This window comes from Glossina fuscipes, unplaced genomic scaffold (genome assembly GCF_014805625.2).
Source record: "Glossina fuscipes isolate IAEA_lab_2018 unplaced genomic scaffold, Yale_Gfus_2 2, whole genome shotgun sequence".
Taxonomy (NCBI): Eukaryota; Metazoa; Arthropoda; class Insecta; order Diptera; family Glossinidae; genus Glossina; species Glossina fuscipes.
In genome coordinates this window covers 33,622,148-33,640,558 of record NW_023998416.1, presented here as the reverse complement: position 1 = coordinate 33,640,558, position 18,411 = coordinate 33,622,148, and the positions used below count along the sequence as shown (strand labels likewise).

Below are 18,411 nucleotides of genomic sequence, written 5' to 3'. Positions count from 1 at the left end.
GTTGAACTGTTCGGCTTTTCTACATTGTTGTTGTTAGAGACGCCGACATCATATTCATTTAATTGATCATTTTTGTCTTTAGGGCCTTGGATCATAATGGTTGCTGCAGTACGATACCTTTTTATACTTTCAAAAACTGAGGAAGGTGTATCTTCTTCGTTTGCATCTTCCAATAGTTCTAATAATTTGACTTTAGTTCGGAATTGGGTTTCGTTCGGCAAAGGTGGCGATGCATTATTAAGAATTTTCAAAGTTTTTTCATTACGAAGGTTAACATTTGCAATTTTTAACTCACTTAATATCGTTGGCTTAGAAGAATCTAATGACTTTTCGGTGACAGCTTCGGTTATCTCTGTCGCTGGTTTTTTAAATGAAGATAGAAAGCAGTATGTGTAGCTACTGGTAGTGTATTTTATAGCGTTGAATAGTCCATAGAAACCGGTTGAAGTTCTTAATCGCTTTACGTTGCTGCCGTTACCGTTCTCACTCACAAAGGGATCTTGGACGTGAATGGTTCTTATGATATTTGGTTCCTTACCAGCATATCGAATGTTTCCAAATTCTCCGGGAGACGTGCTAGATTCTGCTGTCGTCTTTTTTAACGCATTTAAGTTAATACAAATAGTTTTCTTATCATTTGAATCATGATGTAAAGTTGTCACTGCACTAGATCCAAACGGTTCAGGAGAATTTGCGATAATCGTGTCTTTCTTAACAATTTCGGTTAACTTGGTAGTTGTTTTTGTAAGTGAATAAAAAGAACGAAATGTACTGGTTTTTGTAGTTTCTCTTATAGTATTAACTAAACCAGTTGAATTTTCGCCATCTTTAAAATTTTTATTAATAGAAGAAGCATTGATGTCATTTGCCCGAAGTTGGTGATTCTTACTGGGAACTTGAAGTGTGATTGTTGCTGTGGCGTAATATTTTTGAATATTTTCAAAAGCCGGAGAAGGCACGTCTCCTTCGCCTACGCCTTCTAATAACTCTAATAAGTTGACTTCAGATCGTGATCGATTTTCACTCGATGAAGGAGACTTATTAGCAAAAATTTGAAAGTTTTTCCCATTATTAAGATTATCATCTGAAGTTTTTACAGCGATATTTTTCTTAATAGCTTCGTTCCACATGGTATTTGCTTTTGCGAGAGAGGAAACGGCTCCGTATGTATATCTAGTGGCAGTGTTCCATAAAGTGTTGATTAACCCATACATTCCGATTGAACTTTCAAAACTCTTAATCGTTTTATCATTAGGAAAACCTGTTCCGCATTTATTTGAGCGCGCATACAGACCGAAATCCTGACGTTTAAAGTTTTCTTTGCTATGAATCGACATTGGAGGGTGTATACCGTGCTCGATAGTGTTTTCTAATGTTTTGATCAAACAATTTTGGTTCTTGATCACTAAGTTATTTGCGAAATCGTATGTTTCTCGTATACAGATATTCTCTAGCACGGCCGATCCAGCAGTTTTAGAGGTGTCAGCGGAATTTTCATCGTATGAATTCGAATCGCAATAGGTATAAGTATCAGCATTAAATTCTTTTGATGATATTGCGTCTTGATTAGCTTCTAACGATTCCCCATCATTATCCATATTAGCTAATTCAAGATAAACTCCTTTTGTTGCCTTACGTATATCGGCATTGCATTTTGAGGGACTTTCCACATTTTCCGCTTGGTTCTTAGAAACTGGAAATGATAAATTTTCGGTGGAAACTTCGGGTCCGTTGCGGTTTGCAACAATCTTAGTTACATGAAATTCCCTTGGGAAATTTATTATATCTGACCCTTCATCAGTTTTGTTATCGGATAAGTTGTAGGAGCTGTCGGCGTCTTTTGGTATTTCAGCAATCGGAGATAATTTATGTATGCTTTCTAATGGCTTGACTACAATTTGTTCGTGAGTGTTTGTTGAACTGACGGTATTAGCTAGAATTTTGTTAACTCTCATGTCATTGAGAAGCAATTTTCGAACTTAAAAATTTAGTAAACTTACATTCTTTTAGATGTCCATTCCATTTCATTGTGAATGATAGAAATTTATAGGCTTTCTTAAAGTAATAAAACGGTATTGAGGTTATGTTATTCGCGTTTTCAGTCTTTTTCGATGCCTTTGCTTGAGTTTTAATCTCATGTAAATCTTCAAAATTTTCGTCCTGACAGGTTTCTATTTCCATTTTTGTCCTTTCGCCCTTGAGTTTGGTAGATATCTTATCGTTTACGTTATTCCCAGCTAGATAATTGTAGTCATGTTTTGGTAATGAAACTTCCTTTTCGCCTATGTATTTAAGTGCTAATGATAATTTGTCGTCCATTTTTTCGTACGTCAGAAATTTATTGGAATCCATACCATAACGGTTATAAAAAACTTTTCCTACTTAATATCAATACATTTGCTTTTGGTTTAAAAAATGTTCAGATCAACTTTTAATTTTACCGTTACCTAATTAGTGACTGCTCTTGGATACTAAACTAAGACTGTACAATGAGAAAGCAGAAAAGATCGTACCGTTTGATTCGGGTAGTGTTGCCGGATTGCTTAATTAGGCATGCACTCAAATTAAAAATTGTAGAAATTATTTAAAAAAGCAGTATACCCGTCCTTATATTATTAATTGACATCAAACCTTAAATATATCTAAATTGATTGCTATAAGCAGAGCGGTCTTCCGATCAACTCTTTTTATGCCCTACACCACTTGCAGCAAAGGATATTTTAAGTTAGCGCGCACATATATTACATCCAGGAGGACTTAAGATAGAGCCAGCTTATGCCAGCCTATTTAGAAATATTTTCTAAATCAATCTAAGCTTGCCTGTCCGTTTGATGTCGGTCCATGCATTATGCTGTCTAGCCTACAGGCCGCAATTTTTGAGATATTTCGATGAAATTTGATACGATGGTCAAGGACGAATGCAATTGAGAATGATTCGGATCGCTCTACTTTTTCCACCTCTCCCCATATAATGTCTTATTTATAAAGGAGAAGTTACAATTTTCAAAACTTGTCGATAAAAGTCGCTAAGTAATAGTACTTCCACAATATAAATTGTCATGAAAAATTTGGGACGGTCGGCACAATTTTTTGAGCACCCTCTCATATGACCATTCCTACAAAAAAACGAATCTTTTTATGGTAAAAATTCTCAACATTTTCTGACAAAAATTGGCCCGTACCAGCAAACTGACAAAGGAATCAACGTTCCCAAAAGTGGACCTCGTGAGTCTATTTTGTGGATACCACCGCATATAAGGATTCTCATGAGGTGTAGAACCTTATATGCCAAGAAGACCCATTTGTTAATGTTTCACTATGAAACTTTGTTCATGGCAGTAATTTGACGTAAGAGTTAACTGGGCCAAATTTGAACCACATGGGACTATTTCTTGCACCACATCTGATAGAAGATTTGTGAAGAATAACAAGCCCTTCAGAGAAAGGCTTAATTTTTCATATTCATTGATGAAAATTGATCCACTGCAGCAATGCAGCAAAAAAATTAGTTGTAGCAAATTTTAACCACATTGGTCTATTTTGCACACGCTATAATAAAGAGCAAGCCCTTATATGACGGGAAAGTCTGACTCCTATGTAAATTAAATTTGCACAATTCAGATCTAGAAATGAATGTAAAATTCCATTTAGGAAATTAAGCTAAATTAACATTTTTAAAATTTTTTTAAACAATTTACTTATATATACTTAAATCGTCTTAATAAGCAAAGGTAAAAATTAATTGCACTCCCAACAACGAATGCAACCTTTTAAATTTCCAGGTGTAGATGGCATCGGACGAGATTTTTTATGAGAGGATTCATTACCAATGGCTTCTTGATGATCACCAATCTCCATTATGGTTTCATTGTTATTAATGTCTTCAAGGTTATTAGAAATTTGCATTGCTGGTTGGGCATCCAAATTAGTTTCGTGTAAATCTCGACTTTTTGTGGCACTTTCTCTTTTTGGTGTTTTGTTATATGCCTGTGCTTTAGTAGTAAATTTTATTGCATTTGTCATTTTCTTGAATTTCTTCTTAAGCTGATTGGCAGCGTTTGCATTCCTTCTTGGCTTATAATAAGAGGCAGTTTCTGCTGAAAATAATCCACGTGCTTTAAAATAGGTTCTTGCAACCTCTTTCTTTCTTGGCGTTAACTTATTGTTGGCCGATTTAGTTCCCGTAGGTGTTTCAGAATTCATCATGTATGATTTTCTTTTAAGCAATACAATTTCGGCAGATCTTCTTCCTAGTTAAAAAAATTTTAAGACTATATTTTACTTCTACCGTTATTCCCTCAATGATCTCGTTTACTAATGTAGAAATGCAGGAGCAAACTAATTATTTAAACTGATAGGAACAGTGTTCCCACATAGTAAATAACGCGATCAAAGCTTATGATATTTATGAAGACTTTAAGGAACAATATTAAAATGAAATTTCAAACTTGTTTGTCATATATAATATATAACAATGAAAAAATTCTATGATGACACTTGTCTTTTTGTCATCTCTTTACATGAGAAATAATACAGACATCTTTATCTGATACATAATACAGATTTTTTGATGAGAAAGCTAACAATAACTTTATTTATATTATGATAGAATGTTAAAAACAGCCCAAAATTGTGATATTTCTTCTTTCTCCTTTCTTCTTGTGTAGGAGACAAAGCAAAATTTTATTGGTGCCATAAGGCTCCGAGCCGATTAAAAGCCACTTCATTGGCTAATAAATAAGCCAGCTGCTCAAACCAATTCTTAAGAGGGAATATTCTTATTACCAGAAAGTAAAGAAATTTTCTGAATACATCGAAAATATTCGAGCTTTAACATATGGCTCCTAATCATAAAGTAGATTAAAAACCTCCTTTTAGATTAAAAAAAAAAGGAAATGATCGCCTCTTAGAGACTATAGTCCTTTTTTTCATTTATCTGCTGTTTCATATCGCTGTAAGTCACAATTTCACACCAAGGATAATGTAACCAAAAATCTGATAGGAATTGTTGAGTTTTTTTGGAAAACAACTGGCTGGGGAAAAATGCTTGAAAATATTCTACATACTGCGAAAAATCTAATTTAGCGAAAAATTCTCGCGATTTTTACCAAGAAATCTTAATTTAAAGTTCAGATTAAAATTCCAACATAATCACAAACATTCAGTCACTTTCTGTCATTGCGGCCGGTCACCATTCATAAAGCAAAACGATGTGGTTTTCGGTCACGGTTTTTTTATACTCGTCTTAGATTTTGTTATTTCGCATCAATAGACAAAATAACAATCTTCAGTACCAATTTCGGTACGAAACAAAGTCCATAAAGAAAAAAGTGCTTTACCACTTGTTATGTCGGTGAATTAAAGAAGGTATTGGTCTGGCAAGCTTCGAAAAACGCATTTAGAATTTTAAATACTTTCAATAGGGTTTTGAATCAATTAAAATTTTTCCTCCATCCCACCATCGTTTTTTATACCATTTTTCGATTTTTAGAGCGATATTGCATATTGAGTGCCGCTGCAAAAGAATTATAAAATATTCAAAACCTTTTTTTCACATTATTAACGTGAACGTTTTTTTGTCTGTCACCTTTAATGCAATCTGTCCTTAATTTTAACACAGTCACTTCATCTCACATAGTGTTGATAGCGTTTCAATAACGAAAGCTGCATACCATCATACAACATATGTCGTTTTAAATATTTATCTATACATTTGTGTAGTTATGCATCAAAAAAATATATGTATGTTATTCTTCTTCATGTTTTTTCTTTTTTGCTTTAATACAAAATCCATGTTATAAAATTCCTTAAGAGAGAGTACGTACGTATGTGCAGTAATATATGGATTCTTGTACATAAATAAGTACGTAGTTATATGTGCAAACGGTTATGCATTATTGTTTTTCTTTCACACGGTATTTTTAAAGTAAACGAGCTCATAAAAAATCCTGGCGAAATGACGTTTATCAACTTTGTAATTTTTTTTGGATTGAATTTAAAGCTTTTGTAATACACGGACAAATTCCAATAAAATCGCTCTTATTAGAAGAGGTGAAGTGTTTGCGCCCATCATATATTTACGAACATTGGATTTGATATGGCAGCACTGAAATTTTCTAATTTAAGTTCATTTCGCAATGCCGTGTCGATCATAAAGCATTAGGATTGTGGATTAGCATTAGGATTGGCGGTGTTGCTACGAGATTTCATGTAATAGTTTGAGGTTAGTCCTCAGAGATTGCGATAACAAAATTTGTGGATTTAGTCTCAAAAGAAGAGGACCAAGCATCATCTTTTTTAGTTAATTTATTATCAACATTTTCGTCATTTGTTTAATCTATTGAAAACATTTTTACTGCACAGATGTTTAAAAGTCTCCCTGGTTTGTAACTGGTAAATACATCAATAGGTTGTCCACGTTAGACTAAAGTATCTTCATATAAGGTCAGGCCAGCCTAAGCGAAGTGTCATGTTAAAATCTGAAATTTGGTCTTCCCTATGATTGTCAAAACTCAATTGTTTCGTAAAAACGCCCTATTCTCTGGATGTAATGTATTTAACTGGACTTAAGTTTCCAGCTGTTGACTTAATGTGAATGGCGACATTGTAAGCAATTTTGTTATGTGGACTTACAATTAGAGTACTACCTTAAAGATAGATTCCCTGCGCATTTATAATCTTGAGCAAAGAGAAGTTTTGACTCAAATTCGTCGCCTTGATATTTCCTCTTGCTACAAGGCTGGCTATTGCACTGAAACGCATAGTCAGAATCGTAACAAGACAAGATCAACTTCAAAAGCAGCAGGTATGGTCTGACCACCAGAGCTTTCGTAGCAAACTTTCCAGGACCTTTTGAAACATCAAAACAGAACTGAATAAAATTATTTACTTTTAGGGACGAGTTTATAAAATAACTTGTCATTTTTATATAATACATTTGCTTGAGTTTGCGATTATCTAAGATTTGCTCCCAAACCGAATATAATTATCTCAGTTGGTTTACGCATCGCGGCATCTTTGTTGGCAAAAATCGTTGTTATTGCTAAGTTATTTTATAAGCCAAATAGTCATTTAATAGACTTTTATTTTGAGTAAGTTTAATAAAATTCATTGACTTTTATCGCTTCTGTTAAAAGAAAATCTTTTAATCTTTACGAACGAGTGTTTAAAGCCTTGTAATTTGTAGAGAAAAAAAGGAAAAGAAAACTAATCATAAAAAATCACTTGTCACTTCAATTAAGAAACATTAAATTGTTTAATAATTTTATTGCTACATTAATGCAATGTCCAGACAGACACGCACACAAATAAATCCATATGTGTAAACACACTTGAGATGAAAACATTTGTAAAAGCAATTAAATTAATTGATAAATACAATTATGATGTACACAGTTATATGCGAAAGGAACACTGTTGTGCAAAATTAGTCATAGTGTGCCAGGCATGCCTGCGTGCAATAATAGTTTTCTTAACAATAAACATTTGTTTATAAATTCAATTGATTTACGAACGACTGTTGCATTTATTAATTTTCACTTCATATTTTTTTTTGCTCTATTGCAAATTTAAATTAATTGGTATACTTGAAAAGCTTTTCTTTAAATAATTTAATAACAACAATAAAAACTTTCTATTGTTTGCTCGCATGGGAGAAAAATTTCAACTTATTATCGCACGACATATATTATTCGTTCTATTCGTTAATTTTTGCGGCTGGTAATGCTGCTTAAACTTTTTTTCTTGCAGTTTCTTACAACAATTTGTGTATCATGAATTGCCGCCTAAATACCGAAATGTATTCAAAATAAGGCTCTCTTTCTTCAATGTTCAATAAATTGTAATTTCAATGTTAATCTTTCTCATTCTACGTTACGCCTTTAAAATCGTGTATTTTGCCCTATGAGAATATTTCAGTTTTAGTTGACACACGAACATGGTATCATGGAACATCTATATCTAAAGGTCAATTTGCTAATGTGCTAGGACCACTGTATGTTGTTAGAGCCCTTCTATATTATGAAAGCAATAATTATGCCCCATTAAAGGTAAGTAAGCAAGCCATTGTTGTATTTTTTCTGGAACCAAACCAAAATTATAAAGACTGAACTATTTCGTAAATATATGTCTTCTTAAAATCATTATTACAGTGAAATGCATATTTAGTCTACGTTTAACTCTTTTAAGTCTAATTTATAATAAAATCTTAACCTTAGAATGAGTTTAAGAGTTTTATAGCCACAATAGAAACTTTACTGCGTTCGTTTCATTTCCGAAGTACGCTTGTAACAAGTGCACAATTTTAACTTGTCTGATACGTATTATTATGGGAGGTATTTACCGACTATGTATGTATTACATACATAGTTTTTAATTATAAATATGTTAGTTAGATAATTAAATAAATATTGGCAACACAACCGCCTTATGACAATAAAAGCGCTATTGTTTGTTTGTCTCGGATCTTTACTCGAATTGCAATCACAAGCAAACGTACCCTAATAAAAACGCAGGTTCTTAGGATCAGCGCTACCGCGTACGCCATGTTGACTTATTTCGACTTTCGACAAATTTCAAGAAAATGCTTTGGAAGCAATTGATGCTTCAGAAGACTTTGATTTTATTTTCGTGGAAGGAGCTTTAAGGAAGGTTGTTTGAAAAACATCGGTAAAATGTTTTATTGATACCTTTTTACTTTAAAATCTTTTCCGTGAGATCACGTTGTGGAGATCTTTTTAGGGAATGCTTGAAAAGAAAACATAAAAACACTATAGTGGGACGCAGATTGCGATTCAATGTGCTATACCACTTCGTTTAATATAGTTATGCATATCACAAGTGGTCGAAAAAGTGGCCAAATCTGAACCATTTTCAATAGGGTTCGTCCACGGGCGATCATATGGGTGCAGCGAATTTTATCAAAATATTTCGAGAAGATTGAGCAGCAAAAAGCAGGGCAGATAGACAGACGGACAGGCAATGGAAAGTGAAATAAAAGGTGGGTGTTGCATATATCCGCGCAAACTTAATGTAATCTTATACCACAAGGGGTGGAGGGCATGAGAAGAGAAGAGATCTGAAGAGAGACAAATGCAACAGCCATAGTTTTTAATTAGAGTTTATTTCTGCAATGGGATTTTAACTTAGCCATGGCACATTTGTAACGTCTAAGCAGCATCCTTTTCATAAACTGAGTTTTAAAATGAATACGAATGTACCCCCACAATAAATGCAGTGATTTTTTCTGAATCTTTTAATGTCCACAACGGTTACAAAAAGTTGTCGTATACCTATGCGAGTATTTAACTTATAACGTATTGGTATCAAATTTTGATATATTTCGTATCAAGGTTGGCAGTGGTGTAGTGATAAAAAAAAGAGAAGACTCGAAACCAAGTCGGTTTTTCCGGGCAAATTATTAAAGCCGTAATCATGACGTCAGGCGGACGGATAGGCCAAGATGGCCCCATCAATTATTATACTCACTGTGGAAATGTATACATAACAGGTGCACGAATAAATTCGTTTCGCTCAGATTTTGTTGCTTCATAAAACATGCGTTCAAATTTTCCGAAATTTCAGATAAAGATTCTTCGATACTTGATGTTGGAGCGATGTAAATTTCAGGGGTTTCCAAGCTGTTGTTCGGTGTAAAGAGACGGACGTCAACAAGCAGCATTTACACCATTGTGTATTATTCCGTTTTAATCTTGGGTGAAGTTGCAGAAGTGATGAGGTTAGCTTATGGTGAAAATGCGGTAAGCGATAACGATTGGCGAGATTTGTGCATGCAAAAAATTGTAATGTTGAGAACTGTAAACACTCCGGAGCTCCGCGAAAGGTGTTAGCTGAACGAATTTACTTTCACTCAACTAACGGATAGGTTCCTGGAGATCTTCGAAGCGTAATGTTTTGTTTATATAAATCACTAATCATTTTAAAGGACGCCAACGCCTTAAGTAATTGCCATAAAACAACCAAATTTTTAGCTAAACGTAAATACATTGTTATATAAGGAAATATATTAATGTATCTAAATAACGGTTTACAAGCTATGATAGGACGCTTTTTCCTTTTCTTTTTTATTAATTAATACACAATAAGAGAAACAACTTTTTCCTTTTCTTTTGTTTTCCAACTTGAAGTTTTGCGTCGTTTGCTTCATTTTAGCAAAAATTTGCATAATATCTAAAAATATAGGCTAATAGACTGACAAAAAAAGTTATGTGCAAAAAGCTCCGACTATTCGCCATAAAAATAAAATAATTTCTTTGGCTGCTCGTAACTGTGAAGGCGTACAATTTACCGAACTAGAGAGAAACATAAAATTGCTTACCACAGCAGGGTGTGAGTCGATGCTATTGATTTTGCCTTTGGTATTCGGGTGATCGGTAAAGTGAAATTTCAAAGAAAATTAAGTGAAAATCCCTCTGACTATCGATGAAAAAAGAAGAGATTAACAATTTAAATGTTTACAGCCCCGTATAAAATATGAAAATGTCTACACAAACAGATTGTCTGGGCGCCTAAGCACTAAACAAATTTTTGCAGAGATGGTGCATTCGCGTTGGCGCTATACAGTTAATATGCAATGAGTGTGTGCGGTTTAATGGAAAAATCATAAAAGATCTGTTTTTTTAAAGGAGATTTAAAAAAGGTTTCATATGCTTTGTCTCCACAAGGCTTGTGGCATAGGGTATATTAAGTTTGCATGTCGACAAGGACTTGAGAAGCAATAAAAATGTATACCCATCGTCCATTTGTGTATCTAAAAGTAAGACATATTGTCCTACGGGGGAAGGCATGCAGTGATAGTTGTAGATGCCTTAAATTGTGACATAGGCTGATAAATAATGTTTGAACTGATCTTAGCCTATATGTTTATACCCTACACGACTTACAGCACATAATAGTAAATATAATAAGTTTGTGCGTCCACTAGGACTTGAGATGCACTAAGCTTTTATTATACCGATGAATTCAGAATCAGAATTCCGAATTTTCTGCATCGATCCAAGCATGTGTTTTTGTGTTTAACCTACATGTCACAATATTGGGCGATATTTTAACGAAATTTGGTACAGTTTCGCTTGGGAAAAATGTTGCTTGGGAACAGTGTTTCGGTATACAGATAGGGCAATTTTTATGTATGTATGTTAACAGTATGTAGGTTTGTTAACAGGGCCTAATTATTAATACTTTGGATTATGTAGATCTATTTTTTGGGTCCTGACAACAAATAAGGCCCTTTATGCCAAAAAAGTATAATATGTCCTTAGTAAATCAACCATAAGAAAATTGAGCTGATCCAAAGCCTAATGAAAGCAAGCTCTTGTATGGCGACAAAGCCGAATTTGTTGCCTCTGTCACGACAGAGTCAACTGGACTGTACAAAAACTTTGACAAGTGAATTAAATTCGCACAAATTTAGATCACTTGAACATTTGAGTGTTCTCTCCGGTAGGAGGGCCTTCAAGAAAATTGTGCATCTACATAGGGTATGTAATGGTCGGCCTTATCTGACTATAGCATTTTTCCTTGTTATGCCCTACATTACTTGTGGTACAGGGTATATTAAGTTTCAGAGCAGGTACGTAACATCTAGAAGGGCTTGAGATAGACCCATTTTTTACTATACCCAAGTTGAATGTCTGCCCATATATTATTATATTCAATATACAAATCAAAATTTTTGGGAGATTTTGATAAAATTCAGTATACTCAAGTGTTTTGAATGAAGGATGAGCGATATTGAGAATGGTTCTATAAAGTCTTATTTCGATTAACTCTATGTTGGTGTAAGGTATACGATAGTGGCCAGTGGCCCGTGACCCACTGTAGTTCTTTTACTAGATTTTACTTTATTTATTTTTCTCTCCGAGATATTTCATTCTTCTAATTTCTTACATTCGTTATAATCAAATTTCTTGATATTTTTCAATGATTTTCTAATCTAAATAATCTCCCAATTAGCCAAATCCTATAAACAAAAGTTTGACAACTTTTGTAAGGTGTCTTAGTGCAAGCAGCTTGTTATTTCCTTTTTTCGTTTGTTGTGCAATATCGTTTTCTTAAAATTGCTGTCATTCACTTGCAACTATAAATTGTTATTTACATGTATACATTGAATTAAAAGTAATATAATATACTGGACTTGCCTATAAGGTCATAAAAAATCACAATTGCTGCGATATGTCCCAGGTGCGGCATTTACGTGAGAGGTCAATTTTAACGGTGAATAAAGCACTTCCTGCAACCAACGACCATACGCGATATATTTTGTCAGATTTGTCAAATACTAATAGATAAATATATTCGTTTGTTATTCTAAAAACTACATTCATGTTCTCGACTCGTAAGTAACCAATCGAAGTCGACTTGGAAAAATATCTTTGCAGTTATGTGAGTATACGGATATTATGCAACACGCTCCGGTTTTGCAATGCCAAGCGCTTTATTTTTTAAATATGTGATTCTGTGCTATGCACGTTTCACTATGGCAATAAGTTAAGTATAGTCAGATACATATATATTATACGAACTAAATAACACATATATTATTTACGTATATATGTAAATAGTTTACGCTGTAAGACACTTACGCTGTTGCATATGGAAATGAAAACAATATAAACAAAGTGTAATAGTCCGGACAAAGGCCGAGTAAGCCGCTCCGTAACTTGTTATCGCGTTTAAAATGTATGGAAAAATACATTAGAGAAATTGGATATCACCCAGCTCTCTGCATCTTTTTGAGGTTTGCATGTCGGACCCATACAAATTCAATTTTTAAGCGTGTATGTATTCTTTAAGGAATCGATGCAAGATGCGTTAAGAAGCACCTCCGTCTTTTATGCAAAAGTAAAACACCATTGACGATTGAGGTCGAAGCGCCAGCTATGCTAAGCGCCAGCTTGACTTGATTTGAGAACCCAAAGACTCTCTTGACTAACGCGTCCAGAATCTCCACTTAATCTAAAAAATTAATGCATTTCCATATGAAAGCATCACTCAAACTCTTTGCACCTCTAGAATACTGCTGTGGACAATAGCCAGCGAATCTAACGTACAAATACTTGAAAAGCATTAAGCAAAAACTGCTTGCCTTATTGTTAATGTCTCGTCGTTTGTTTTGCAATAAAAGCATGCAAGACGGTCTGGGTATTTCATATGTCAAAAACCTTGTTCAACGTCTTTCGTCAAAATATCTTGTTAGACCAAGTAACCATGCAAATGCCTTGGCAATATCTCTACTGCCTGATGTGATAAAAACATTGAAAAGGTATCGCTGGTAACGAAGTTTCCATTTAATAATTAATTTGTTTTTGTTCCTTTAATTATTTTATTTAATTTCTTTTTATTTGTTCACACATCGTATATGTATTTTTACATAGTTCACTTTGAGGAGCAATAATCACTACTACTTTCTTAACCTTACCAAATTAATCTTTTCCGATCGATTGTGAACTAAATATGTATGTTAATATGTGATATTCTTATTAGCCTACAGTTATAGGAAATAATGGTCCTTGAGCCAAAACAGGTCACACGTATAGCAGATATCATCAAAATGCACCAAAGGTTACGACCTGTATGTTGAAAAAAGGGAAAACAAGACAGATAGATGGACAGACCAGAATCACTTTCTAAATCGATCAGTATAATAAAAGGCGGACCCATCCCAAGTCTTTCTAGGCGTTGCATGAACCTAGAGTCTTCTAAATGTGTAGCGGAAAAATAGAACAGATTAACTCGCTAATGCCAGATATCCCCACAGTACGCCTCAAATTGCTGCCATTTCTTCCTAATTCAAATCTGTTCATTCAATGACGATCATACTACGTACGTATTCCACATGCCGGAAATGAAAATCTTTTGCATTAAATAGGTTTCCTGCCATCTGCTCCCTGAACATTTACATCATAATTATGCGAACGATAATGAGGAAGAGCGCCTTTTGAAAACTCGAAACTCTATGAACAATTTTTTCAGTTTAATTGCAGTTTTCCCTTGCGTTATCAGAATTGTTTGGGAATTTAATTTACTCTTGCTTTTTATTGGTGAAGACTGTTTATGTTATGTTATCTATAAATATTGTTTCTTCTTTGTTTTTGTTTTTTGATGTTTGTGTTAGTGCACATGCACGAACAGACAGACTTACTTGCGCATTTGAGAATGATGTTCTATATAAATGTTTACATTGCGTTGAATTCTCTGATTTAAGACCAAACAAGAAAACACACTACCACGTATGGGTAAACGAAATTCTCGACAATGTGTTAATAAAATAGTTTTTCGGTAAAGAATGTGTTTGTCTTCATTCTACCTCAGCAAATAAACATTCACGTTTGATTCAGCGAAAAAAAAAGACGTAATTAATACATAATTAAGCAGGTGGATGGGTTGGTTCAATGTTCGATTATATTAATGTCATCTTAGGAGAAAATTAAGACGAGGAACCAGGTCACCTGGAATACCTACTTGCAGTTAAATTTTGTATAGCAGATCTGCTATCATTGCAAATATAACAAAAACTCAAACTCCGTGCAGATTTACCCTTCTGGACAATAGCCTGTAGAGAATGCTGTGGCCAGTGTGAAGTAGTTGCTTTCCCAGAAAAATTAGCGAAATGTCTGCCAATGAAAAGTATTATCGATCGCTAGCCACTACTTTTTTCTGTCTTTCTCGTTTTTATTAGACTTAGAAATTATTCCAATCAGTCAGTTTTGTCTTTGTCCCGCCAATATTATATTGCCCGTTTCCTATAAAATCGGAATATTGCTAGGACATCAATTATCGGAGACCGACAGGAATAGTCGTCGATTAATTTGCACTTTATCGCTCTCCGGATTTCGTAAAGATCCATTTCTGAGTAGTGTCGTTAGTGGCTATGAAAAATGGATTCAATATGATAACATAAAGAGTTGGAAGCATTCGCTTTCTTCAATCAATAGCATGGAATATTGCAGGAAACAAACCAACGCATCCTTGATAATGATGGGTAATAATATAATAAATGAAGCAATAAACGCTTGAATTTACCACAAAAGTTGTTTTTGACCAGAAAATACTTAAAAGTACGGATTTAAAATTAATTTCTTAATCTTTTCAGGTAATCGTTTATCATTTCCAACACAGTCAAAACGATAAATGTATGCATTTTGTTTTTTATCTTTTTTTTTCAACTTAAGACATGCAATGATAAAATAACCTGAAATCTATCAGGCATGCAATTTTGCATAGCAGAGTCGGAATCTGCTATCAAAACTAGCATTTCTGCAGTAGAATTCATTTTTCTGTCACGCGTAGCAGCATTATACCTTCCTACCTACCTACCTACCTACCCACCTACAATAATTTATCTGCTATGAACGATTTTTTACATAAATTTGAAGCTTTTTTCTGCTACCATCCAGCATTAAACGCATGCCACTTTAAACTTTTCTAAAAGAAACAAGTAAGAGAATTATATACGGTCGTGACCGACTCTTTTATACCTATCACCGTGATCCTAAAAAAAGGAAGAGAATTAAGTTTCCACACTGCGACTGATCTTTTTTTCTTTTTTCAGAGTAGAAGTGTAAACTAGGGCACGTGTTGGTTCTCTTATGTATGAAATCCATTGAAAATATTTCTGGAGAGAAAACTTTGCATTTCTTTAGCCAATTGGAAGGATTCTTCTTCTACATACTCGCGTGATATAGGTAAATATATTCGAGTTTTTCTGGTTTGATCGCACTAAAGCATCAAATTTGTATATTTTTCCATAGCCGTTTTATGCTCACATACCAAATTTCCAAAAAAATGTTGCGTTATAGTTTTGGAAAAAAATTCAAAAATTTTTTGCTCATTTGAAAGGTACTTTCATATAGATTCTCGAAACTGCTGCGGAAACATCTTACGTCTCGTAATTTGGGCGAAGTAAGCTTTCAAACTCAACCATATCTTGCCTCTTCACTACGTAACAGAGTTCTGCTAAGAGGGTTGGTTAGGGTTCTATCTACTTGAGTTCGAACTTATCGTCAAACCGATGGATTGAAAAATCTTACGATCAACAAATTGCTATCAAGTTTATTCAATATCGGGACCCGTACATAGACTCCAGTTATTAAACTTAACTTAATGAAAATTCTAAAAATATGTATACAACTAAGTTCTTTTAATAGCCTTTGCAACCCTTCCCCAGTAGATATGCATGACTGACCATACGCTAATGGTTAATACTTAAAGTTTGATTTCGAAATGTTTAAATAAAAGCTTGTTGCAGATGGTTTCTGTGGTATGATCATCACTATGTATAAGTTCTTAAGTAATCCTTCATTTGCTTTCTTTTTTTTTTTGGTTTTCGTTTTTCTTTCGTGACCAGCCACTTATGGTATGTACCCTATAAGTGCGGGAGCGGGAAAGAGAGTCGTCGACATGTGGATGGGAACGCTGAGAAAGCTGTGTAGTTCTGTCAAAGGACTTAATTGGTGGATAAGTCTTTTCTATCTCTGTAGAATGCATGCCCTGACTATGCCTGTGCATACACACACAAAAATTTTGTACGGCATTTGCACTGTTTTAAAAAATCTAAGCTCTTGGCTCCATCTTTCTACACTGCGATAACACTTTTTGTCCAACGAATATCGTTTTGTATTCTCATGTCCCGACCGTTAAGGAACAACATCCAAAAAATTAGATTGTTCGTCACTTTTCTTTCGCGTCCGTTTGCCTATTATTCGGTTTTTTCTAAATCTGAAAACTGGAAAGATAGAAAGCTAGATATGGGGTAATACGCTTAACTTCTCTAATCAGAGAAGCAGGCAGGAAACCGAGAAATGTATTCCACGAGGATTTTAATAATTATTTCATGGCCGTAGGTTGATAAGAAGAATAACATTTCTATACATAACTATCTCATTCTGTGCCGGGTAGAAACAACGATAGTGCAGACGACGTATATTTAAAAAGTAGTTATATTTGTTTTGTGGGTTACCAAAACCATGCACACACATATACACTTAGATTCGGTAACGTTATGGGATTTGTTTGGTTGCGTTCTGAACGACTTCGAAACCTTAAGAAAATGTATGTTTTTTTGCTTTCCGCTTGAAACGGAATCAGTTCATCATTCTACTTAAGGTTTGTTTTTTTCGTCTCGTAATTACTGGACCGTAAAATGTTGGCAATTATGAAATGAATGTTAAAAAAGGGAATGGAAAAGATTTCGTGTTGAATCACAGGAAGACAGGCAGAAAATAAAAAAAAAAAAAAAAAAACTTTAACAATGTGGTAGGTTGTGACGATGTCGTTGCAAGCGATGGTGTTGGTAATGATGATAATTGTAGCTTAAGTGTGTTACAATTCTCTCTCTCTCTCCACACTTACACGAACGTGTATTTAATGTATCAAAAAAACAGATGGTTATTATTATGTATGTGACAGGAATATCAAAAATGCCTTTTTTTGTTGTCGTTATTGTTACTGCTGCTGTTGCTTTGATATGAGGAAAAGTAGAATATTTGCAGGAAGGCTACTTAAACATTTTTGTAACCGTTTTACACTCTGTTTTTGGTCAAAAGTAGAAAATAAATTTTTTATACCTGTATGCGCAATTGCAATCGAATATATATATATATATATATATATATTTATGTGTGTATGTGTGTGCGTTGACGAGTTGGTTTCACTTTTAGCTAATTGCTATTGGCAGGAAAGCCAGTCAGTCAACCGGCCGGCCAACAGGTAAGCAGTGTAATAACAACTGCAACGGTGATGCATCATAATTGGGGCGGCTGTTGGCCACCCAGGCAGCTATATAACAACAGTCTTACACAAACATGCTTACAAACACTACTAAAACCGGTTACAACCTTCAGTCATAAGTGATGAGAAAATTACTACAAGCAGGCAGCAAGCACTATATATATTATACGCATGTATTTGTGTATCAATATATATATATATATATATATATACATCAATCAATCAATCGATCGATCAAAATCGTTGGATATATTGTGTACAATTTATTAACAGGTTCGATATACCATGCAGCCGTCATGACATTGAAGAAAGGGTACAACAGCTGTATTGGCCAACCATTGACCAACTCAACAGAATACAGTTTCGCATATGCGCATGTGCGTGTGTTGTGTGAGCCGTGTGTATGAAGCATGCTGTGTGCTCTCACACAGTCGAGCTTTTTTCTTCACTTTAGGAAAACGAAGAAGTGTTTAAATTAATGAAAGCAAAAAGCATTTAATATTGGGTCATTGGCTCGCTAAATGTCTAGCTGTACTGCAAATTCCTTATGGCCGGCAATGAAATTTTCGTCTGATATGTGCAAAGGCACTCGAACTGGACACACTTAAATATAAGCATCATGCCGGCTGTAAAGTGTAATTGTTTTTGTCTTTTCGGACTAAA

The 18,411-nt window shown here is 34.3% G+C and overlaps 2 protein-coding genes across 2 annotated transcripts in view; both read right to left on the bottom strand.

The window, feature by feature from the left end:
* Window positions 1-18,411, bottom strand: part of LOC119633058 — a 62,611-nt gene that overhangs the window by 29,931 nt on the left and 14,269 nt on the right. The gene's annotated exons all lie outside the window — the stretch shown is intronic.
* Window positions 3,697-5,891, bottom strand: LOC119633059. The gene is made up of 2 exons (XM_038026264.1): window positions 5,826-5,891; window positions 3,697-4,250 (listed from the first exon to the last, which is right to left on the bottom strand). Exon 2 carries the CDS (start codon window positions 4,204-4,206, stop codon window positions 3,739-3,741), a length of 468 nt encoding a protein of 155 aa, XP_037882192.1. The 5' UTR covers window positions 4,207-4,250; window positions 5,826-5,891; the 3' UTR covers window positions 3,697-3,738.